The 25,225-nt window shown below is 40.4% G+C and overlaps 2 protein-coding genes across 5 annotated transcripts in view; both read right to left on the reverse strand.

Moving 5' to 3' along the window:
- Window positions 1-3,659: 3,659 nt before the first annotated feature.
- LOC133480147 (endothelin-2) lies at window positions 3,660-7,020 on the reverse strand. The gene is made up of 4 exons (XM_061777842.1): window positions 6,896-7,020; window positions 5,933-6,151; window positions 5,671-5,784; window positions 3,660-4,874 (listed from the first exon to the last, which is right to left on the reverse strand). Exons 2-4 carry the CDS (start codon window positions 6,070-6,072, stop codon window positions 4,829-4,831), a joined length of 300 nt encoding a protein of 99 aa, XP_061633826.1. The 5' UTR covers window positions 6,073-6,151; window positions 6,896-7,020; the 3' UTR covers window positions 3,660-4,828.
- Window positions 7,021-11,540: 4,520 nt separating this feature from the next.
- LOC133480146 (transcription factor HIVEP3) overlaps window positions 11,541-25,225 on the reverse strand; it is a 53,600-nt gene continuing 39,915 nt past the window's right edge. For 3 of the 4 annotated variants that reach the window (XM_061777840.1, XM_061777838.1, XM_061777839.1), the window contains 7 exons: window positions 24,780-25,069; window positions 22,802-24,694; window positions 22,240-22,382; window positions 17,033-17,208; window positions 16,737-16,838; window positions 14,755-15,395; window positions 11,541-12,941 (listed from right to left, as the gene is read on the reverse strand). In XM_061777840.1, the coding sequence (XP_061633824.1) occupies window positions 12,312-12,941; window positions 14,755-15,395; window positions 16,737-16,838; window positions 17,033-17,208; window positions 22,240-22,382; window positions 22,802-24,694; window positions 24,780-25,069 (3,875 nt within the window). In that variant the 3' untranslated portion in view covers window positions 11,541-12,311. The remainder of the gene's footprint in view (window positions 12,942-14,754; window positions 15,396-16,736; window positions 16,839-17,032; window positions 17,209-22,239; window positions 22,383-22,801; window positions 24,695-24,779; window positions 25,070-25,225) is intronic. The other variant, XM_061777841.1, reaches the window with a different exon arrangement.

Raw genomic sequence — 25,225 nt, forward strand, 5'->3', positions numbered from 1 at the left:
GATCGCATGGATTTTCATGTATATGTTTTTAAAGGCTTTATTCCAAAGTGTGGAAAGACAACGAAGCTATTTAGTCGCGGTTAATCCCGCCCCAATTACGTATTATGTAAACGTCAAAGCTCTTCTGGCTCGATGGTGCCATCTAACGCGCAACTGTGGTCATAGCATACCTTTTCATTTACTGCTCCCCCGCAGAGGGAAATAAATATCTCACGCCACACAACAAAACAAAAATATCACAAGTATCAAAGTAATACTGAAAAAAATGATCTGGTCTCATTTTACTCACGAATGTACTAACTCGGTGAGAAATAGTCTAAGGTTAGGGTTTCTATTATTCAGTTGTAATAATGGCAACAAGTGGCTCAATAGCTTCATTGTACCTTCATCTGCTACCTCGTGGAAGAGCATTTAATTTGTTCTGTGTTTATGGCCTAGAACCCACTTTATTGTCTTGGCGTGAAGAAAATTCTGAGCAATATTTAGGAATTAACATCGTCATTTAATAGTTTTGTCATTGTTCCCTTTGTTAACACTTTGTTTTTACCCCTTAACATGTATGATATTTTAGAGGCCTGGTCCCTTTTCATATTGTCATCCATGCAAGTAGTAGAATATGATATGTATCAAAGATGTGTCTTTTGAATTCAAGGTTTGTCAAAATTGTTGTTTGAGACAGGAAAGGAGCAAGATACTTCGTGGATTTTAACAGATAAGGCAGCTCATGCTGTTTTCTTACAGGAGCATTGTTGGCGCTGGAGCCATTTATCAGATTCACTGTAATTATGTTCTAAACATGCATTGATAATGTTACAATTAATTATGAAACATGATCAAATCAAATTGATTTAATGTGTATTTCGGGAAACGATATCACTTCCCTTGAGCACTGACTTACTGGGGCCCACATTTTCCAGTCAGTCATCTCAATAAAGAAGTATGTGCAGTACTTCCCTTTTTCCAGTAACAGAACATTCATACAAACACACTTTCGTCTGATCATAGTATATACAGTCAGTTTGTTGTCAAGTGATATGTGCAAATTTTCCACCATTCTCAAGTAAGCAAATACATGACCGATACAGACATTACTACACGCATATCTCGACCTAGTACACAGTGTACGCACACCTACAGCGCAGCCATTGTCACTCAAATATTATTACATTTTGATTAAATGTGAGAAAATAATGATATCTCAATTCCATATGATACATGATGTTTCATGCACTTATATAACAACACAAAGTGCAAGTTTTGAACTCAGATCATTGAAATATATATATATATATATATATATATATATTATTCATAACCAAGTGGTTGCCTTGTTGCATCGATTGGATTGTGCCCAAATTACAATAAATGTTTGTTGCATCCAAAAATGAAACAATAATCACAGTTTTATAATTATGAGAGGACTTGGGACACATCCCCCAATAAATGTTTCATGTACAAACGTCATAGAAATTAATGCACAGTATTTAGTTTCTCTGTGCACCTCTTTTGGCTCTGATTTACCCCCTTTTGGCTTTCCTGCGCCAGCACCATGGACAGAGTTTTTAATAAGATTGTCATTACAATTTACCCCCCAAAAATAATAATAATTAAAGCCCTCTTCTTGGAATGATTAAATTTGTGACCACACTGTATCTGATGGTCTTACTGACTACTGCATGATGGATTAAATTTAGGAATATGCAGGAAGTGATGTATGAAGTTGTTCAATTTGGTGCAGGTCGAAATCAACCTTAGGAAGGTGTCTGCACTCTACTACGTGTTGTTGTAGTTAAATTGGATATACTGTATAAGAGCAATGTTGGTGGTAAAAATTTGCACCCCAGTAGTGCTGCAATTAGTAATCGAGTTTTCTACTGACAATTGTATCGGAATAATAAAGTATAAGGATAAAATATATTTTTTGCTTGGTTAAAGAGCAATGATGAAGACACAGGAGAAAATTTGACATTTCGCCTAATAATGAACGACCAATTGGTTTCCTCTTTTAGATAATCAACAGTATTTTTTTTAAATTCACATTGTGCATATACAAGTAGCAGGAAGCTGCATTTTCTTGTCTACAAACATTTCTAGTGAGGAAATTTCAAACACAAATATAAATAGGCATTTCTTGTGAGTATCAAAACCTCAAGTGAATTTAAAAAGGAGGAAAACAAGTTTTGTTATAAAGGCACAATTTTATCCCACTGTGGTGTCTCAATTGAACACTAGGAGGCACTACTTAAAACAATATTACATCAAAAAGCGGCGAAGAAGAAATGGACACGAAGACGAATCAATAATGTAGTTTCATGTCGGATAAACCGTAGCTCTGTGCTGATTGATTGGTAAATACAGTGAATACAAAAAGAAATACAACACTGATTCTTGAGAACACTAAACTGAATAAGACCTAACTATTGTAATAATAATGTGGTACAGTTTGACCTATAATCAGTAAAGAATAATCAGTAAGATTTGCAGCATTATGTTGTCACTTTTCATATTTTACTGTAGTATAACAATAGTAACGTAGTAGAAAGAGAAGCTACAAATTTTGGTAGTTCAGTGCTTTGGTCAAAGTCTTTTCAAGTCAATAGGTTCAATAGGTTTTAACCATGTGTATTTCATGTGTTTTATGAAATTGCATTGTCCCCTTTCAAATAAACTGATTTAAAAAAAAAAAAAAAAAAAGTCCAAGTGAAGTCACGAGTCAGTGCTGTTCAAGTTCAAGTCGAGTTGCAAGTCTTGTAACATATTGTCAAGTAGAGCCTAAAGTCATCAAATTCATGACTTGAGTCTGACTCGAGTCCGAGTCATGTGACTCGAGTCCACGTCATGTGACTCGAGTCCACACCTCTGGATAAAGGTGTGAGGGTTTAGTGAAAAGGGGCTTCATTGTCTCCTAAGACTTTTGCACACAATTGTGAATAGTGCTGCTACCCCGACTGCTAAGCGATATGAAGTCAATTTTCACAACAACAGTAGCAGAAAGTATTAGCTGTCTGCTGTTGTTTTTCTATTTTTGTTTCACCACGGTCCCTCAACGTTCATTGCGTCACGTGCGTCAGGCAATTAAGAGTCAAAGGCAGGTCAGTCAAAGGCGTGTAACGAAGCAGGTAAACAACCGTATGAGTCAATGGCGAACATTGTCAAACAGCAAAAGCAGGTTAGCGCTCCATTTTCCTTATTCATTAGGTGGCAGAGGACTTATCGGATCGCGTTGCCGTGGCTGTGGCCCAGAACCGCAGACGTGTGCACGCACGGTATGCGCAGTACAAGCAATCACAGGGATCGAAACGCAGGGCGACAGGCCATTATGTACCTCCTTTTCAACCCCTTCAGCATTGTTGCAAAACACTGCATTCTTTGCTGGAATCCTTGTGATAACAGCAGCTGCACCGCCGGCGAATAGCAAGTAAACTTTTTATTGATTCAGTGGAGAATTCCTGGATCATTCATCCATCCCCGGGCCTCCTTTTGAAGTCACAGATGTGTTTGCTCGTGCCCATAAGCACACTCGTGGGGTTTGCCCACCCGCTCCCAAAAATGCTCTTTACACATGGAACCCTTTGAGTGAATTTTCTGATTGACGCAAAGCATTTTCCCAAAGCAAACAGAAAAGGTCCAAGTTGGAAAAAAAGCAAACAACCAAAACATATGTTTAACTAGCGTGTCAGTTTATTCTAATAAACAAAATACTGTAGATTGAGGATACACTGATACACAAATTGAATTAGAGGTGTAACAATCGATTACTGTAATAAACAACTAACCGATGATCACGTTAACGACAACTTATTTTGATAATTGATTCATCGTTTAGAGACCTTGTTCAAATTAAAATTGTCCAAATCCTCGGAATTTCAGCCTCTTGATAGTAAATATTCTCTATATTTCTGTAATCCTCCATGAAAGCAGACTGATTATCTCTGTGTTCAAACAGAATAATAAATTTGTAAACATCTGCTTTTACTTTAGAAATCAATGATCAACATTTTTGCCCATTTTCTGACATGTTACAGACCAAACCATTTATGTTTGTGCATTTTCTGCATTGCCAATTTTAAATTATGTACTGTTTTTGAATAAAGGGATGGAAATTGGAGAAGAAATTTGTATTTTTTTTAAAATCCGAATTAATGATTAGTCGTAAAGGTTATCATCAGTTGCAGCCTTAAATTGAATTGATAATGAAATAAAACTATGAAGACATTTGAATGAATCAGTTCTGGATTCATTCCAAAGATGTTTGATAGGGTTCTTCCGCACCAAATTCATCCAACCATAACTTTATTAACCTTGCTGGGTAGGAAGACGAACAGAATTTTGAAGGGGAACTCATGAACTCACAATGATGAAGAGGCGCACCCCAAGACTTTTCCACCATGCACTGTACATTATATATCTTTTTCATCACAGACCACAAGTCCCCTGAATAGTCATGAGAACTCATTTTACAATATGATGAGTACAATTATGTGAATGTCGGAAAGTATTGTTTATAAAAAAAAAAAAAAATAATAAAAAAAAAATAAAAAATCTGGACCAGTCCATTCTTTCCATGTGTGCTGATCGGCTCCCTGACATTTGAGGCAACACTTTTCACATTTGGAGACAAAGTGCTCTCTGAACCTGACAGCTCTTATCTTTTGCAGACATCTATCATTTTTACCGCATTCCCAGGACGGACATCTTCGCGGTGTTTCCGCCTCTCCTTGTTGGCCTCACCTGGCAGCTCCTTTCCCGCGTCGCCAGCTAAGCAGCGGCAGCGTTCGTTCTGGTGCTGCCTGCCGGATGTTTCGCCTCAGAGACTATTGTTTCCCTCTCAGTCTGATGAACTGTGGACTTTCTTGGACTTGCTAGTCACACCTCTGTGGGACAAAGACATGACATGTTAAATGGGACACGACATCGGTGTCCTGACTCCTCAGCACAAAATGACTATAATAAATTTCCATCAATAACAAAGAAATGAGAATGGAATGTATGTCGAAATACACACATTCAACATCGGAAAGTTAGTGGTGAGTATAGAATTTATTGTGATTTTACATTTTGACACGTTTTTTTTCATGACTTTGAAGGGTGAGTACTGAACTTTTATTTTAGTTTAGGTTAAAAGGTTACTTGGAAAATGTAGAGATATAAAATGTTTTATGATGGAAACATTTGACTCTTTCAATTATGGATTATAAATTCGAACATGTCAAAGATCATTCAACGTCCGGGATTTACGTAAGATAGCCGTATCAACACCACACATCATATAGTCTTTCTTCTTGTCCTTGTTTTACATTCACTTTCTACACCTTATCTTTACATGCTCAGTAAAATGTTTAAAATGAAGCCCTAAAACCTTACTACAAAGCAGACTTCCTCTGTGCAGAACACGAAATACGATTGACTCATTTGCTTTACATGTCACAAAGTTGCTGAGTCAACTTTTACAAAACATTCCTTCCCTGTTTGACTTTTATTTTGATGATCATGACCTGAAACGTGTGTACATAAAGTGCTTTAACAACAGCGGCAAAGCATTTTTTATAACACTGCACCACTCCTAGTCATCCACCTGGCAAAATAATATTGACCACCTTTTAGAACATCACAATAAGGCTTCCAAACCTGATACTGTCGAGGCTTTCAATTATTGCTTGACACACTCACCTATGATAACAAAAACTGGCACAGGTGAGGTCGTCGAGGTTAGCACAAGCGCACCTGCCCGCAGACCTTCGTTGTCGTGCCGTACCGCCACCGAGGCCATAAAGTGTTGTCTTGCTGCACAAACAGAGTGACAATGATAAAATGCTGTAAGACTTTGCTCGTTAATACTTTGCACACCCAACCTATTTAATCATATGTTGACAATGTAGATTTAGCGTTAAATCACTAGGCTTAAATCAGTCAGTCACTTCCTCATACTCACCTGGGCGTATTGACCCATATAATGTCCAGGTGGCAGAAGTAGTAGCACTCGGAGTCGTGCACACTGCTACACGCGCAACGTTTGCTCCTTAACCTCGCTGCTCGGACATCGTCACCGGCACGCACTTCTTGGGCCTCCATCAGTGGGCGCCCAGAGCCCGTTCATGACAAAAAAGCCGTCTTTGGTTTAAAATTCAGTCAAGCAAAAATGACTGTTGTTCTAGACATGAGTCAAAACATACAGTAGATATTGTATGTAAAATAATGAAATTGTTCTTTTTAGCACTAATGTTTCCAGTAGGTAAATAGATGTTTGCCACATGTTGTGATATGCTTTTGATCACAGTTTTTTTTTCTTCCATAGATAAATAAGTAGGCAGTATAACAATGTGATTAAATGATAGAAAAGTATATTACTCTATATTAACATATTCTTTAATTATAATTGTAATGAATAATACGTTGCAACTTTACATTCAATAAGGTTTGAATGAGCACATACATTTAAGAAACATAAAACTAATCCACCGTGTTCTCCCACAACATAAACATTATTAACGTTCCAAAAGTGACCGGGGGTCTTTGAATTATTCATCACATCAATAAGATTATTCCATCCACAGTTAATGTTAAAGTTGAAAAAAGAAAAGGGCTTGTTCTAAGGTGGTCCTGGGTGGGCTTGTTTGATAAATGCTTTCTGTGCTACTTCAGCCTGCCAAAACATGCAGACAGTGTGAGTGAAATGTGTGCGATGTTCTGTACATACACTTGCTAATCTGACTTCCATGCAAAAACACACACACATGCGATTCTGAACTTTGGCCATCGTAACTGCGACACTTGCAAGGCTGATGCAATGCAGGTAAGCCCTTTGTGTCATATACACCATTCAATGGTTAGAAGGAGATAGTTTACTGTAGGATATTTATTAGCAATCATATAAAGATGATAAAAGTGCACTCACCATGCTGCAGAGACGCCCAAAGCATGATGAGAAGTAAAATTCTGACATGAGAGGACATATTGGACCGATCTGCACTTGTGTGGTCATTGCGGTGTTGTCACTGTGCTGCTGTTCCATCTGTGTCTTATGTACCGCTGCGTTCCCTCTTTAATGATGTCATGACAACGACTCCGCCCACAGTCGCCTGGAGGTGCCATGGAGCCACAATGGGTGACCCCCAGTGTGTGTTCAAACCACTGATTCATTCCAAATGTTTGACTTTGATGCTTTGTCTTAAGGTATCAATTCAACTTTATGTTCATTATTGTGGTTACAGTTCACACTGGTGTAGAACTGAGTTGGGGCATTTTTTATTATTTTCTCCAAAACGTTTCTACATTGCCGGCACGGTGGCGCGACTGGTGAAAGTTTGCATGTTCTCCCCGTTCCTGCTTGGGTTTTCTACGGGTACTCCGGTTTCCTCCTGCATCCCAAAAACATGCGTGGTAGGTTAATTGAAGAATCTAAATTTCCCATAGGTGTGAATGTGTTCGCGAATGTTTCTTTGTTTATATGTGCCCTGCAATTGGCTGGCGACCAGTCCAGGGTGTACCCCGCCTCTCGCCCGAAGATAGCTGGGATTGGCTCCCTTGTGAGGATAAAGCGATACAGAAAACGGATGGATGAAGTTTCTACATTGCAAAAATGAAAAATCTTACCTCGTGAATTTATCTTAATTCTACTGAAAACATCTTACTGAACTAATTTTAAGACAGTTTTGACTTTAAAAAAAATCAGCAAGACAAAAAAAAGACTTGTTATAAAATACAAAATCTTCAAATAAGATCTTGTCTTATCTTTTGTAACATCATGTTATTACAGATACACAACAAACAGATGGATAACTAGTGTTGAAATTAGAAGTCAAGGATAATAGTTTGGTCAACTATTGTTCAAGTTACTGTAAAAAGGGGTTTGGTAACCAAAAAATGCTTGTAATATCTCAATGTTATCATTTATTACATATAAGACAATTTGAAATTTTGGTCCAGATTTGAGCAAGAATCATGGAAGTTGATGCACATGATTTGCTTTCGCAGGCCACATAAAATAAAAATGGAATTTGACATCTGTGGAGTAAGTCCTCCTCGCCAGTAGTTGGCACTACACTGCGGCGGTTGGAAAAATCAGCAAATGATCATGTGCGTCAGTAAGAAAGAAAGGTCTTTGCTCACGATTATCTGTCATTGTGTTAGTCGAAATTGTACTTATTAAAGTGGTATCGGTACCCGGGATCGGTGAGTACCCAAGAGTGAATACTAGCACTGATATCGGTCTGAAAAAAGTGGTATCAAATATCCCTCGTGATCGCATTGACACTATAACACAAAGTATGATACAGCTCACCTGCATGTCATTTCTAAGAACGTGTGCACAATACCAATGTCTGCAGTCTGACAGCAGGTATGAAATGATTGATACTGAACTGTCTGTAACACTGTGATTCACCTTTTAAAGGTCTAGACTCTTACTGTGAACCATGAAATTGAGTCATTTCCCTGCTTTATGGATGTGACAGAGCACAACAGAGATGTTCCCTCACTATATAAAACGTGTTAATCATAATGCACAAAAAACTTTACGTCTACTATTTGTATCGTGTCACTGGGACTGTTTAATCCTTTTTTTAACTTCCAAAATAATCTGACCTATAACCTCCATCCATCCATATTCTATAGCGCTTGTCGTCATGGTAACAACGACTACTATATACTTTTGGACAATTTAGGGTCTTCATTCTTCAATGAACCCAACATGCATGTTTATGGAATGTAGGAGGACCCAGTAGTACTTCGATACAAATTTATATGTTTAACCAGGAGTAGGAAGAAGTGAAAAACTTATCAGGTCCTACCTCTGATTCTGAGTACAGCTATGAATAATAATAATGACCGTAATATATGACTTGAAACTTTCTTTTCACCAAAACCTGTGGGAAAACGGACAGAAACTACTAAAACCTATTGAGAAGGATTCGGCAAGAGTCGAGAAGAAAAAGAGCAAGAAAAAGAGAGGTTTTTCGGTTCTCCTGCATCCGCCTATTTGCCCCAACTGTCCTGTACAGTGAACCAGCCTGCAATACTGTGAGTCTTCTTGCAATATCGTAAGTTTTCCCACGATATCGCAATAAATATCATACCGCGAGATTAATACTGTGATAAAATCGAACCGTGAGATATACAGTAGATATCGTTACATCCCTAATATATATATATATATATATATATATATATATGTTGAGTTCATTATTGGAGTCATTCTACAAGTTAACTCCTTTAACGGAGACACAGCTGTGTTATAGTCGTTCTTGTCTTGGATTGTTTTAAAAACACATGTTCCCCTCCAACTGTAACAACTCTAATTTGTAACAGCTTCTGAGTACTGTGGCAAAGGAAATTATTGTGTACATAAATTTGTACATTATCTGTGCTGGTTTGAATTCAACCACACTAAGTCGTTAAGCTTGAGTGTATTCAAGTTGATGACCAGTGCCTTGGTTAGTTCTATGTAGCCAGCTCGATTAATAATTCTGATGGCTTTTTTTTTTTTATAACTTAAAAATTGGGTGAGTGTTAGTGTTACGTATACGTATTATGTATGTATTATTTTCAAACACTATTTTATTAGATTTGATCATAATTTTTGCCTGTTTTTTTATTAGTCCATTGTCCAAAATGATGAATTTAGTTTAGTTTGAATTTAGTGATCATTTATTAATATTGAACCAGTTTTTCAGTGTATTTAATTCATTTTCCACAGTAGTCCAAAGATGTTCTAGGTTTTCCCCTGTGCTGTCGAGAGTTGTGTCATCAGCAAACAAAACAGAGTTGGAGAAATTGCAGATATTAGAATGATTTGGGACTCAACACAGACCATTGGGCAACCCCACAAGTTATCTTTAATTTATTTGAATTTTCATTATTAAATTACACATATTGCAATCTGTCCTTCAAGTAACTTGTCATTCACTTGTATGCCAGACCTCATATGCCAGATGTCTAATTTATTTATTAATATCATACTATCAATAGTGTCAAATGCTTTTTTTTTTTAAGTCTATAAAAACCCCAATAGTGAATTCTGTATAGAAATCCTGTAGTAAGTGGAGAACATGTTGCTCTTCACCTAAGCATGTGTGGAATGTGTGACATGGCCACACAGTATCATGACTGCACAGATTTGACAACACATTCTAGCTCCAGAGGTTACAAGTTCAGTTCCCTCAGTGACGCAGATGTGCTGCTCTCCACAGGCATCCCATCACATTAAGGGCGCCCTCCGAATAGCATGCAACAGTGAAACAAAAAAAACAAAAAAACACTTCTGCAGTGATATTTTTATGTGTAGACATACTCTGTATCATACAGTACACAGTAGTAATAGGTTAACAAATAAAATATAAAGGTGAGAAATTTTGACCCAAGAGTACATGCTAGCTGGGTTAGCTTCTTTACTAATTGGTCAAAAACAAACTTTGATCATGTCTTTTTCTTATGATAAGAGTTACAGGGTTGCGTTAGTTGGAGTGGCGCACTCTCATGGCTGAAAACATTGGGGGGGAGGAAATGGGAAAAATAGAAAAGAGGACTTTACCTTAGCCATGGTCAGAGTAGATAGCTTGATGATGCTGAATCATGTAGCTCACTTTTTTTTTTTCTTTGTCTTTTTCTAGATAAAAAGCTTTTACTAACAGGGCGGCGTGTAGAAACAACTTCAGAGCATCATTATTACTATTTCAAATATGTCTCTGATAAAAATTGCAATTACAATGAAAGTGCAAGTTGGTCATCAAAAGGGAGATTATAAGTGAGAGAAAAGCTATTTCGTATTTTAAATAATATTTAGAAGTCACTTTTACTAAAGCTACAATAAAAAAAAAAAAAATAAAAAAAAACAATTTCATTCAGGGACAGAACATTTTCTCCAATTCTGGAATGACACATATCTATACATAAATGTGCAGATATAATAATCAATCACCTTTGGCCTATGAAGCTAATAAAGTGGCAGAATTTTTGAATAAGTTAACAAAAACATTTACCTGGAAACGTGCTCGAAATGTTCCATGATGACAACCACTTTCTGTGTTCCTGTGAGAATTGCTGCAAAGATGACAGAAATATTTAGCTCAAAAAGGTTTATGATTGAACAAGGACCTCTGGTGGTCAAACTTGTTTTGTCACATAAAGTGTGGAGGGGAGGGGGGGAAGAAGTGAAGAAAGGCTGATTGATGTTACGTTGCCAAAATTCCATTAACTTCTTTCTGTTAATAGTGGGGTTTTAACAGGTTTTCTGGGGGTTACATTAGCAAACCTGAATACGAACCTTTAAAACAAAAAAAATAAATCCCAGAAGTGAGAACAGAATTTACTGTCGTCAATCTAAGGGGGAAGGGGAGGGAATCTTGGATTTTCATACTTAAACAAAAAAAGATCAGTGCAGAAAAAAGCAAAACCTACAGGGTCTTTGGTGCAATATATATATATTTTTTTATTTTAATTTTTTCCAATGACTGCAAATTTTGTTGTGTGTGAAATTTGCAGGGCACTTGATCTGCCGGTACCAGTCGAACTCCATCCCTCATTTTTATCCCCAATTCAAATCGCATGAACATCATGAAAAAAGTAAGAAAACAAACAGTTTTTTTTTCCGTTTAACAAAGAGTAAAAAATAAAACAACAACAACTCTGAAACAACTATCATTGTCATCAAATAGCAATAAATAAGGAGCGCTCTCCCCTGTAAAGAGATATCTCATCCAAAGTCTCTTACAATAAAAAATAGAACTTCAGTGCATTTCCTTTGACGGGTTTCTGCTGCTCCTTCAACATATCATCCATGTGACTCTCTGTGACCCTGGAATTAAAGCAACAGTATTAAGAACAAAACTGAACACCGAATATAAATCTTCCTTATCGACACAAAAGTCCAATATAAAATTTCACAGCCTTCCCATTTTCTATCTGTACTATACACCTCAAAAACAAACCTTGACAGAAAAGGCACAAGTAACTATAATTGGAGTAATACTGGGAGGGGAAAAAAAAACCAAAAAACAAAAATGTAATTGTTTTTGATTTAAGATTTTGGTCATTTACACATGTTCGTATTACTCTGACACATTCAAAAAGACAGTAGGATTACCAGTATCAATAGAGATACAGGAAGGGTATGATCATATATAATTCTTATATATACATTTACAGAAACATTATTTTCACAAAGAAAAAAAAGTGCATTTTTTATGACAAACCTGAATATTGCCAAAGAACAAACATTTAAGTTAACAATAGTATTGAAAACTGTATCAAAAAGAAAGCAAGTGTAAAACAAGACGAATGTAGCAAGTGATAAAGCAAGTTGGAGATGCATCAAATTAGGTGCTATGTTCTTCTCTAGCTGCGTCCGCTGTAGTTCTGCCTTCACCCTCTGGCTGCTGTCCAATCAGGCGCAAAGATACAGGGGCTGCTAGACTGAAGGATCCCTCCGAGGGTCCGTCTTCAACGCGACGTACGCTCGACTCAGTAGCACGCCTGCACGTGTGGGCGGAGCTTTGTGAGCTGCCATATTGCTTTGAGTCCGTGGCCTCCAACTCCAGTTTGGAACACATGACTTGCGCACTAACACTGCACTGTCCTGACTGGCTGCCTCCTGCCGTCTGGTAGTCTGCTGACCAGTCACTTCCAGGAGTCCTCCTCCCTTGAGGTCCTGGGGTCCCGCCCCAGAATGAGTCAAACCTGGCCGGCGACGGCCCCTCTGTGGAAGGAGAAATCGGGGACAAAGGGGTGGAAGGATTGGACCTTGGCCTTGCCTGTACCATTTGAATCCCTCCGATGGGAATCATCAGATAGGGGACCTTGGCTTGTTGGGAGTGCATGGGAAGATGGCTGAAGATGTTGTCTGCTGCCCGGTGGCTGGGATAACCCTCGCACGTGGAAAGGCGAAAAGCCGACGGGAACAACGTGTCTGACAATGGAGACCCATCCCCTGTGGTGCCACCTTTTTCCTGCAGGGAGAACATAAAAACAAGCATTCACACTAATGTAATTCAAAATGTGTTGTTAACGGGACAATTTGCCATTAAAAAAAAAAAAACACTTTTTTGTCATGTTTAAACTGTCTATCAACTGACAGTAGAATATTATTTTAGAATTGCCAATCCGAGAGTGTAGTGACAGGAGATGTTAATCATATGCAGGCACACGTGAGCCTAGCTGTCTACAATGTACACCCAACAGGCTCGCATACTTTTTTTATTCGGCTGGATTTTTTTCCCTCCCGGTTAGCAACAAAACTAAAAAGAAGGAAATGGACAGCTCTCTACTTCAAAACAAGGGTATAGATATACGTATAACAGTGGTGCGTGCCCTATATGTGGACAGCTGCATGGTTGAGCATAGAAAACCACTGCAAACTTCATATCACCATTCTCACCGAGTCGTCAGGTAAGTTGATCACCTCTCTTATATTTTTAATTGACTGTACATTCCAAAAGAAAATTCAACATCAAACCGGTAACATTTCATGTGACGTTGCGCGCTTGGGGCCGACGTCGAATTGCTTTCTGAGGCGGCTGCAGGCGAGTGGGACGCAGCGGTCTTTTCCTCGGGTTGTCGACCAGCTCGCGGCCGACCGAGGAGCATTTTGAGGCAGCCACGCGAGTGCGACGAATCAGTCTCTTTCTGGAGAGACGTGCGATGGCGTGGGCAGAGGCAGAGAACTTAAAAGTGTCTTTGAAGAAACTAATAAAATACAAATTACTACGTACTTCAATTTTTAAGCATGGATATCATAAATTATGGGGTGCGTATTACACATAGGTAGAAGTATAATTCAGCTGCAAAAGTGCGATTTTGGGGCTCTGTATTAAAGTCAAGAGCATTTTATACACGAAAAATAACGGTAATTGGTCAGAAAATTGTTTATCTACAACAAATAATGTATCAACAATGCATAGTGACAGGCAGAATAATTAAATGCTCTCACACTAGAGGGCAGAAGGTACTGTACATAATTAGCCTGTGTTTCCACCTGCTTCCATTCATACAACAGAATATGGCAAGCAAGTAAATTTAGGAGTGAATTGAGAAATCAATGGACTGTTACAGAGAAGTCAACATTTTATTTCTGCATGTAAGAAAAACGTTTTGAACTGAAAAGGCACTTGGTTGAAGCTTTCTTTGAAATAAAACAGTCAATATCTATTTGAGTCCTCCTTAAGGCAAACTTCAATTGTCCACCTGCGGCAAACCAAAAATGCCGACTGCTTCTGTGTTCCGTCATCATTTTATCGTATGTGGAGTCAGCTGTCAACTTGAATTAAAAAGGACTAAAATATATACTAGCAAAATAATAGCCAACTAAAATAGTCATTTTAACTGGTTCATGTGATTTTTGCTCCTGAACCTTTGCGTACGATGTCGGCACATCGGGGGCTGTGGACGTCACCTTCATTTTCACACATGAATGTAAGCTGTCATCTGCGAGGGGTGTTTTTAAAATAGTTCATGTAGCACGTAGCATTAAACGCTATATCCATGGTTTACTTACGGGGATCGAATAGCTCAATAAATCTTGGCGATAGCAGACGCACACCGGGAACTGTGATGCGTATTTTGAGTGACAGAAAAAAAAAACATTTTATCTTAATGTTACAAGAGCACCATAATCTTCAAATTCAGAATTACATTTGAAAAACTATATACTAAAATTTTTCAAAGTCACAAAGAGCCACAGCAGAAGGATGAGAGGGCCGCATGTGGCTCTGGACGTCACTAGCAGCGGAGAGAAATTACTTCGAGTACGTTCAAAGGACTTACCACTTTTGTATGACTGCCCTTTGTGCCGTGGTGTTCCCAAGGAAGGTACCCAAGCTTCCTCTGCTTCACTCCGACCGGCAAGGGTGGCATCCTAGCTTGCGATGACCTGTAGCAGCCTGGCAAGACGGGACGAAGCGGAGAGACGGGTCTGATGGGAGACTGTCCTCTTTCAGGGGAGGGGGACACTTGACGGCCGGGTGAGGGTAGCTCTGCTCTCGGCGACAGACTGTGCATGGGGGAGGACAGCTCCAGGCGTGGGGAGAGGCTGTGACTGGGAGAACAGCTCTCACTGCTGGGGGAGAAGGCTCTCGGTGATGCCTTCCAGCTCCGTCGGGAGAACAGAGCTCTCCTGCTGCCCGGCGAGGCGGCTCGTCTACCGTGCCAAGCCCCCCTCTGGGAGGCCTCCTGGCCCGGACTGGGACTGAGGCCCTCGGGCTCCGGAGTGCACTGCCGAGAGCGCCCGCTGCATTTGGCCGACGCGACAGTGTCCGGCGAGCAGGAGGAAGGGGGGTCATCGTGAGAATCTTCCTCATCGTCGTCATCATCATCTTCATCATCATCATCGTCCTCTGAATCCTCCGCGTTGGAAAACTGGTGCTCTTCCTGTTCCTCAGAGTAACACCCCCGCTCTTCGCTTCCTGCTGAGAAACAAAAAGCGACTCTTAGTTGCACTGTTCCAATTCACATCCATCCTATTTTATTATATGTCCATATATGTCTTACTAGTAACATTGTTTTCCATTACTAGTGCCACTTTAGGCCTATTACTACACAATTCAAACTGACTGGTAAACTATTGTGCAGCACTATTAACACTGCTAGGACCAACTCTCGACAGAATCTAAATGACATTTCATGGTCATTTGCTTTGCTCCTAGATGGTACAATTGTGCAATATGTTACATTTACATCTTAGCAAAACAGAATTTGTACTTTTTATTTTTATTTATTTTTCCCTTTTTTGAAAAATTAACCTTGGTGGAGTCAGGAAAGTTTCGCATCTAAAAAATCATTTGCGGTAATAAGAAAAGACTAAATGACTGTGAATTATCCGTGGTGCTCGTAAGAGTATAAAAAAAAAATTTCACTTCTCTTTTCGTTTAACCGGATTTAATTTGAACAGTTTAAACGTATGAGGTGCAACAAAATTACATTCATTATTATAATTTTTTATTTCATTTTAATAGATTAACCGGTCACTGATGGTGTAGGGGTACACTCGGCTGACTTTGGTGTGGGCAGCGTGGGTTCAGTTCCCACTCAGTGACGGTGTGAATGTGAGTACAAATGGTTGTCCGTGTCTATATGTGCCCAGTGACTGACTGGCGACCAGTTCAGGGAGTAGTCCGCCTTTGGCCCGAAGTGAGCTGGAATAGGCTCCGGGGCCCCGCGACCCTAACCAGGATAAGCGGTGTTGAAAATGGATGGAATGGATAGATTAACCGTTGAAACAATTTAATGCTGCGAAATGTAAGACAACATTTTTGTTCATTTTTCCCTTTAAAAAACAAATCATATAACCTTTGGCAGAGGTCGGCAACTTGAAAACACATAAGCAACATGCAATTGACGTGAAAGAACTAGCGACGGGAACACAAAAGCGACACGGTTTATCTGGCTGATAATCCACACGCCATCACAACGATGTTATAAATAGACTATGGTTGAAAAGCATCCCACTTCTATTCTTTTCACAAACTATGTCAGGAGTTGAATGAATGAAATCACAGTTTCGAGTGCAGAGTGTGAGCAAAGAAGCCGTGACAGCGGGAGGGAGAGCAGAGGAAGATAACGAGGCTTTGCTGGTAAAGTAGACGCCATTGTGCAAAAACAAGAGCACCGTGGAAGGCTGTTCATTCTTCATTATTTATCTTGCGCTTGTTCCTTATGCAAGGGCGAAAGGTTGGGGAATAGTACATTGTGGTTGCATAAGCTGTCAGTGCTGAACGGCTATACTTCTTCACATCTCTCTCCTACCACACCTGTTTCCTCGCTTTCTGGCTCGTCCGCCGATGGTTCAGACACTCCCATTGCCTGGCACTTTTTCCCATGAGCTTTTGACTTCATGTGTTTGGTAAGGTTCCCTGCGAAGGAACATGAAAAGCACATTAAAACTTCCGCCAGTTTCCACCAGGCAAGGAAAACTAGGAGTTATTTTCTTTCTCAACAACAGAGATAAAATGCAAGCAGCAGACTTAAAGTTGATGGATTTCATTTAACAGACAGAATAGTGGACAAACAAAACAGAACTGAAATATCTCTTTCACCGTCCCCTAACCTTTGGTTTTGAAGGCAAAGTTGCAGTGTTTGCAAATGTACGGACGGACATCAGTGTGTGTTCGGATGTGCTTCTTCAGCATGCTGGGCTTCTTACAGCGGATGCCGCACTCCCCACATATGTACCTTCCTCTGCCACGCCCTCGAACGTAAATATACTCTTCGTTAGACTTATACCTGACAGACAGACGGGATGGGCATGCGTTATTGATACAGAAAAAAGAACCAACATAAAGTCACAAAATCACAAATTAATGTCACTTTTATGTATATTTCTATATATATATATATAAATTTAAAAAAATCGCTCATCTCGCTGCCTGGTAGAGGTCTCACTGGATGACAAATATATTCAGAATTTCAGCCACAAAACAGTCATCGTGACAATTGAAGGGACTTCTTAAACATTCTTAAAATGAATAATTAATACAAGACAAATTTGATGCTATTAGCAAAGTTGATTAATTACACACCAAGCAGACAGAGAGCATCAATTGTGTTCATCAAGAAGAAAAGCAAGAAATCAATAAGCACAAATCAAGACAAAAATATCAACATAAGGTGTACACAATTCAGCAGACACAACATTGGGCACACCTGCACAATCGATTGAGATTACAAATGCTGTATCAATGCATACTGTATAAGAGAAATAACAATAATCATAAAATAATTCAATTGCAATTACGATAACAGTAAACATATATTAAACATACCTTTAAAATACTACATCAACAAATCATAATATAAATAATAATAATAATAGTAAACATGATATTTATGATGAGAAAATAATAGAAAATCTATTTAAACAAAATTCAAGATAAAAATAACTGTACATTAGTGGTGTAAAACATTATAAAAAGTTTAGAATATTTTGTAGGCCTGTCACTATCAAATAGAATCAATTATTCTATTAAATTATTCAATCGATTAATTGAACAATCGGATAAATATGCTTTTTGCATGAAAGTTTATTACAAATTCCTGTTTTCCGATGCCTGTTTATTAACCAATTGTTGTTGTTTATTTGGTACCGTTTAAGGATGAAACAAAACCAAATCAAGAACAATTCAGCAATATCACATGAGACGGAGCGATGCTGTACCTACCAACCTTTTTGAAATCTGAAATTGCTACTTCTTAGGTACTGATTAATACGAAAGGCTACAAGTTTGAGATACACTTCTGAGGCTGCCTCAGGTTCAGCTACAGTACACGTCAATTAAAGGTTATTTGTACTACGGCTGCAAATAATGATTTCTGTAATAGATTAAACTGACTATTATTTTTTTTCCCATAAATTGATCAGTTGATGGTTTCGTCTATAAAACGTCAGAAAACAGGCAAACATGTTGATCATTGTTTTCCAAAGTAAAAGCAGACGTTGGGAAATGTCTTATTTTGGTGAAACACAAACTATAATCATTCTGCTTTTGTGGAGGAATAGTGAAATCAGAGAATATTTAATCTTGCGAGGCAGAAATCAGGATTTGGACAATTTTAAATCGAACAATGGCTCCAAACGATTAATCGATTGTCAAAATAGCTGTCGATTAATTTGATAATCTATTAGTTGTTGATTAATCGATTAAATGTAACACCTCTAATAGTTTGGTTAAGCGCCCAAATATGTATTCAACACACTCAGTATGACGTAACACAGTTCTTCACCAGTCAGTCATGTTTGTAGTTTGTACTGCATTGCGCACATTATAAGAATTGTTCCTAATATTTTGGTTGCGTTATTGGGCTACACGGCAGGGGCAACATATTAAACACTACCTTTTGGGATCTCATTCGATTGTGCAAGTGTCCTTAACGTTGTGGCCACCGGGTGTGTCTATTCCACGATACACTGTTAAAAAAAAAATACAACATAAAAGTAAAAAACAAAAACAAAAAACACAGGTTTAAAAAGCAATTAACAAGACCTCGGGTTGAGGGTTAAAAGAGTAAATAAGACTAGTTTATGGGACAGCTGCAGGAACAGCTGCTGGAGCTGATCACAGTCCTGTTTGTTGCCCCCAGAAAACACTATAAGCTAATGAGGGGACGACAAAAACGTGCTCGTGGCTACGATGCGTGGATGAAAGCGGATGTGGTACGCTGCTCAAACATTCGGCAAAACGACATGCCTGTCTTTATAGAAGTGGATTGGGGATGCCAACCGAATCCCTCAGTCTCATGCTGCTCGCTCCACTCCACCCTTAGCGCACACACACAAACACATACAAACAAACTAAAACACACACACACGCGCACATTATTAGCTATTCGTCTGCTCAGGTGGCCCTGCCGACCGCTAAAGAGAGAGAAGGGAAGCCTAGTTATGCCCCGCAACCTAAAATAGACACTAAGCACAAATCAAGCAACACATGTGGGTCTACTCTATATAAAGTTATGTATACACAATCCAGATGTTTACCAAAGGGTTATTTGCGGTCATCTGAATGAATTGTCCTCCTAAAAACGCCCAAACACTCACAATCCATTCTGATTGTGTAAATACCCAATGTGTGCTAACTGTGTTTAATTGAAGGGCATGAACCACATTTGCAAAAAGCCACGCTGTCAATGCTCCCCGTTGTATACCAGAAGCAGCAACAGCAAATTATAACAAAACAAAAACAGCAGGACAGTCTCAACAGTGCCATTGTGTTTTAGTGATTCAGGGGCGGGTTACTGTTCACTGGCATGTATTTTCTAACCAGGGCTAAAAATATCCACCTACATCTCCAGAAAAACAAGGCAGAAGCTGCTCGACCACCGTGCTAGTTTTGTGTGGAGAGCGTCACACCCGTACAGCAAATAGGAAGGCATCACTAAAATGCTTTTTTTAATTACTGTTTGCCCCAAAGAACACGTGAAAAGACAAATCCCAGTGGCACATCCCACATAAAAAAGACATTGTCGAAGTGAATACAATTTGGCAGTGCTTACAACTTTGACCATGGGAATCAATTTGCATGTTACAATACAATCAAAATGAAAATCGTCCATTTCTGTTCTCAAAGAGATCAGAACTAACGTTGGGTTTAGTGAGGAAAAATATGCTTTTTCATGTGGCACCCATTCACGATTTTGAAATACTCAAAAGGACAGCGTGGTAGAAACATGGACAGCAAAAACAGATACGATAAATACTGGGCATTTGTTTCTGCATTTTCATTATCAATTAAACAACATTAACTGAAGGCATAAGTTTAAAGTATATTCCAAGAGCCAAGCAAACAAAGCCTAAACTTGTTCTTCAACACTTCTCAAATGCGAATGTTGACACAAATCAGAATAGTTCTGAGAAACATAAATGCATTTTTGATGTTCAACACTAAACTCTGCCATAAAACGTGTCGTAAAAATTGTAATGACATTTCCGAATACAGTGGATCCTTCATTTGAACGCTGCTGAGGTTGTACAATTTAGAGTTCAACCACATTTTGTTGGGGGATAATAAAAAAACATTTTATGATGTAGTGGTAGCATTCTCGCTGCTCAGTACAATATGACTAAAGAGACAACAATACGTCAAAAATGATAAGACGGAGAACAAAATATTATCGGAGTTAACTTGAGGACACAATTTTATGTTTTACAATCTATTTACTATTTCTATTTTTGTTGTGATAGAAGACTCCCTGTGTGTGTGTGTAAAAATATCCATGCATCCATCCATCCATTTTCAATACCGCTTCTCCTCACTAGGGTCGCGGGCTGCTGGAGCCTATCCCAGCTATCTTCGGGCGGGTGCCGGGGTACACCCTGAACCGGTCGCAAGCCAATCGCAGGGCACAGAGAAAGAAACAACCATTCGCACTCAGATTCGCACCTACGGGCAATTTAGAGTCTTCAATCAACCTACCACGCATGTTTTCGGGATGTGGGAGGAAACCGGAGTGCCCGTAGAAATCCCACGCAGGTATGGGAAGAACATGCAAACTCCACACAGGAGGGGCCGGGATTTGAACTTTGAAACAGTCCCCAGAACTTTGAAACAGATGTCCTAAACAGTCGCCCACCGTGCCAGCCGTGTAAAAAAATATATATATACATATATATATATATATATATAGGCGGCACGGTGGACAACTGGTTAGAGCGTCAGCCTCACAGTTCTGAGGACCCGGGTTCAATCCCCGGCCCCGCCTGTGTGGAGTTTGCATGTTCTCCCCGTGCCTGCGTGGGTTTTCTCCGGGCACTCTGGTTTCCTCCCACATCCCAAAAACATGCATCAATTGGAGACTCTAAATTGCCCGTAGGCATGACTGTGAGTGCGAATGGTTGTTTGTTTCTATGTGCCCTGCGATTGGCTGGCAACCAGTTCAGGATGTACCCCGCCTCCTGCCCGATGACAGCTGGGATAGGCTCCAGCACGCCCGCGACCCTAGTGAGGAGAAGCAGCTCAGAAAATGGATGGATGGATATATATATATATATATATATACACATTTCTACGAATGGTTGCCGGTCCGCAAAAGCTATGTCCTTGCATGAACCAGTTTGTGGCGGATAAAAGGTTGGGTAACACTGAAGTAGTGCGTTCCGTTGTTCCTCAATTTCTTCAAGATGCTATTAATCAACCATCAAGTTAGAGGTTCTACTGAAGAAGAAAAGGCATTTGGAAAAATTCTACTCCTCATATGACTGTTCATCTGTTCTTCCTCTTTTCCTTTTGAATCTAGTCTATTTCTAGAGTTGCTTTGTTGTAAATAGATCTACAGCTCCTGTGCAAACCTTCGAGCTACAACCAGACTTCATTCCCGCCTGGGAAAGAAGACTGGCTCAACTGGAAAAAGATCACTGGGGCATTTGTGGAAAGTACACTCACAGTATGTGAACACAGTACCGTGAGCCGAGCAAACATTTGCAGGTTGGAAGGAAAACACGTGCACGCACACACAGGCACACACAAACACACATTTAACCCCCAACATGACAATTGTGCGTATTATGTAACTGGTGAGTTCAGGTAGTTCAGGTGAGATTGTGAAAGTGAAGGCAGCATGTGCCTGCACCAACATGCTATTAACAACCCCTCTAAAGCTCAGAGGCTTGTGCCAGCAGAAAAAGGGGAAAACTTGGCTGCAGCTACAATTGCATCTATTCCAAGTCCCTATCCTTCCGTTTGGAGCAGACTTCTATATTTGCTTTGCTTGTGACAGTGGCTGCATCACTGCAACGGTTGAATGAGAAGCAATAGCTCTTACCCGCCTTCAAAGATGCGAACACGAGATGTTTCGCACTGTTTTGAGGTGGAAGGTCCCTCCTCTTCCCTCGTCTCTTTATTCTCCTCCTTTTCATGCTGGTGATCTGTTACATCAGTGGAGGAAGAGTCTGTGATGAGATGTACCTACACTCAAAACACAGTGGATAAAGAGACATTAAGTACATTGGTAGCCATTTTTATGTCAAGCACATCCTCACTGTCCGACTGTGAACTGGTAGGTCCACTTAATTCTCTGTACTCTCGATTCTTAAAACCAAACTGTAGCTAAACGAGCAATGAAAACATGTTTTTAAAATTCCATCATTGCAAGGCTTGGATAAGCTTTATGGAAACCTGTGGTTTTACCTTGTTACAGAGCTGAGAGGAACAAACTGGTGTCTGTCATAGGAAGCCATTATCACAAGTATGCATAAAGTGCGTCCTCATTCATACACGAACATTCTTGTAAGCCCAAACAGGGTTGCCAATAGACAGTGACAATATGTACACGTTGAAGAAACTATTATCATTCCCATATTCCATAGAATGTTTTTGGGTTTTACCTCTGACATTCGTGGGGTGCTGCTACTTGCAGGGGGATTTTCAATTTTGGCTGGGTTCGGAGCCGTGGCAATGGTGTATGTCTCTGAGCTATACTTCTGTTTGGAGCACAGCAGAGACAAGGCCACCTTCGTGCTGACACCTGGCAAGTTTGGGTTGTGTCCGCTGACATTCCAGGTCGAATAAACTGAGTTGTGAGGGTCCCTCTGTGCAGTTGGGTTGGGTTTGACATAGTTCAGGTAGCACCAGTTCACAGAGGTTGACGTGTGCAGGCTCGGGTGTGAACGGGTGTTTGCTCTCTCAATCCCCTTCTCCCTAACTGGAGGCTCCTCCTCCTTTTGACTTCTCACAGTGGACTCTTCCACCTGTTTTTCCCTTTGCCTTAGACCCAGCTGTCCTTCCTCTTTTACGGGTGTTACCTTTAGTATCTCTTTTTTCTTCTCGACCTCTTCCAGTTGTTCCCCGCCAAGTTTACTTACTCCCTCCTTGGGTACCTTGTTGTCTACATCCTCCACCTCTACTTCAGGCTGGTGTGGCTCGCCTTCCGCTTCCTCTTTTACCCTTTTCTGGTGACGTTGGGCCTCAGTACTGAGCTCAAGACTGGCTGCGGGTGAGAGCATACGTTTACTCCCTCCGGCTCCAAGTGGACCATATTCCTCGACAGAAGGTGACTGCAGTTCTCCAGGAATGTGAATCTTAATGTCCGGTGAGGGGACCTTCAAATAAGACCTCTGTAACTTGCGCCTTTCCACTTTGCCCATGGTTGTGCAAAAAATGGGGTCCTGTGGACAAGCAGAGGTCAGGATTTGGGACAGGGTGGTGTACATGGCACGTGTATAGGTAGGTATATGGGTTTGGAGACGGACTGGCACCACAAGAGACACCGATGGTGCAAGCTGTGTCACACATGTGGCAATGAGGGGGTGTGGGTAGGGGTAAGAGGCGCTTCCCTCTGTGGAAGGAGGGGCTATAACGTGTGTGGAATGTAATGGTGTGGCAGGCAAGTACAGAGATTGACTCACACTGAAGGGAAACTGGACAGGAACTAAAGCAGGAAGTTGGTGGAGTGGTATACCCATGTGTTCAGCCATGTGGATCTGCATTGGGTGTACGTGTAGAGGTTGAACAGTTTGAGAATGTAAAAAGGATCTGTTCATGAACTGGGAGACCGTGGTGACTGGGAGTAGCTGCGACAGAGGTCCCGGAGGTAACGTTTGTTGGACGCTTTCATGCGAAGGAACCATATCTCGAGGGAGGCTCTGTGGCTGTAACAACTGCAAGACACTCCCTGTGTCCTCCGGGTTGAACTTGGAGCTGGAATAGAAAAGAGGATAGCTCGAGTGGGAAGGGCCGGCCTTTGGACTCTCTGCTCTGGACAACTGACCCACGCTGGCCCCCTCCTCTTGCTCGGGTTCCCCTAAGGTTGCGTGCTTCACAAGGAGACATTTTCGCCGTTCTTTCCAGGAGGAGGCTGACTGCTGAGAGGACAAGGATCCCAAGTCAAAAGATTTACTTCTGGTATCTGAGACCTGCTCTGCTTTCTGAGGGGCCTGCTCTGAAGCTGAACGCCTCATCTCCTTGTGGCTTTGGTTGTGTTGTTGGGAAGTAGATGGCACAGTCAACATTCGGGTGCTTTGGCTACTGGTGCCCCGGACGGCAGGCTCTGATCTTGTTGCATCCTCAAAAGAAGCAGAAAGACTTGAAGTGTGGGACATGCTGCTCTCCTGACTGGGGCTGCGAGGGAGGGACACAGACTCAAAGCTAGACTCCCCAGAGGATTGCGCTGCCTCAGCTAAGCGGAGTCTTTTCTTCTTTGGGGGCAGTTTCTCTGCAGGGAGCTGAGCAAGAGTCTGGCTACGTTGAGGCCACTGAAATTCCTCCACTCTGTCTGTCTCCTAGGATTGATAAATAGTTGAGGTAAGGGGATCAAATTACACAAGATATAAAACTTTTTAATCGTGTTAAATGTCATCACGATACCTTAGATGAAGATGCAGTCGCTGGTGGTGACACGGATGGCATGTCAGCATCAGGCTCCACTGTGACAAGAATCTCTGGCACTTGGATGTTAGGCTGGCGGATGAGGCGAGATGTAGAAGGTGACGGTTTTGGATGAGGTTGTTGTGCTTGGTGAACCTTTTTGACGTCTGTTCCCTCACTTTCCAAGGAGAGCGTCTCCTGCTTTTCGAAGGAGCTTGTGTGCTGGATTACAGACACACCCTTCCTATCTCGATGTTGCGGCTGTCCCAGCTCCGTCTGTCCAGGACCACCTACATGTACCACGATCAGAGACATGACAAAAACATCTTTAAATTAGATCAATGATATACTACTTTTGAAGGATGTGATGTTTATGTATTTAATTCCATTGTATGTAGTGTAGTGTACATGAACATGATTAGACAAGTGTATAGGAAAAAAACAAG

Source organism: Phyllopteryx taeniolatus, chromosome 6 (assembly GCF_024500385.1).
Source record: "Phyllopteryx taeniolatus isolate TA_2022b chromosome 6, UOR_Ptae_1.2, whole genome shotgun sequence".
NCBI lineage: Eukaryota > Metazoa > Chordata > Actinopteri > Syngnathiformes > Syngnathidae > Phyllopteryx > Phyllopteryx taeniolatus.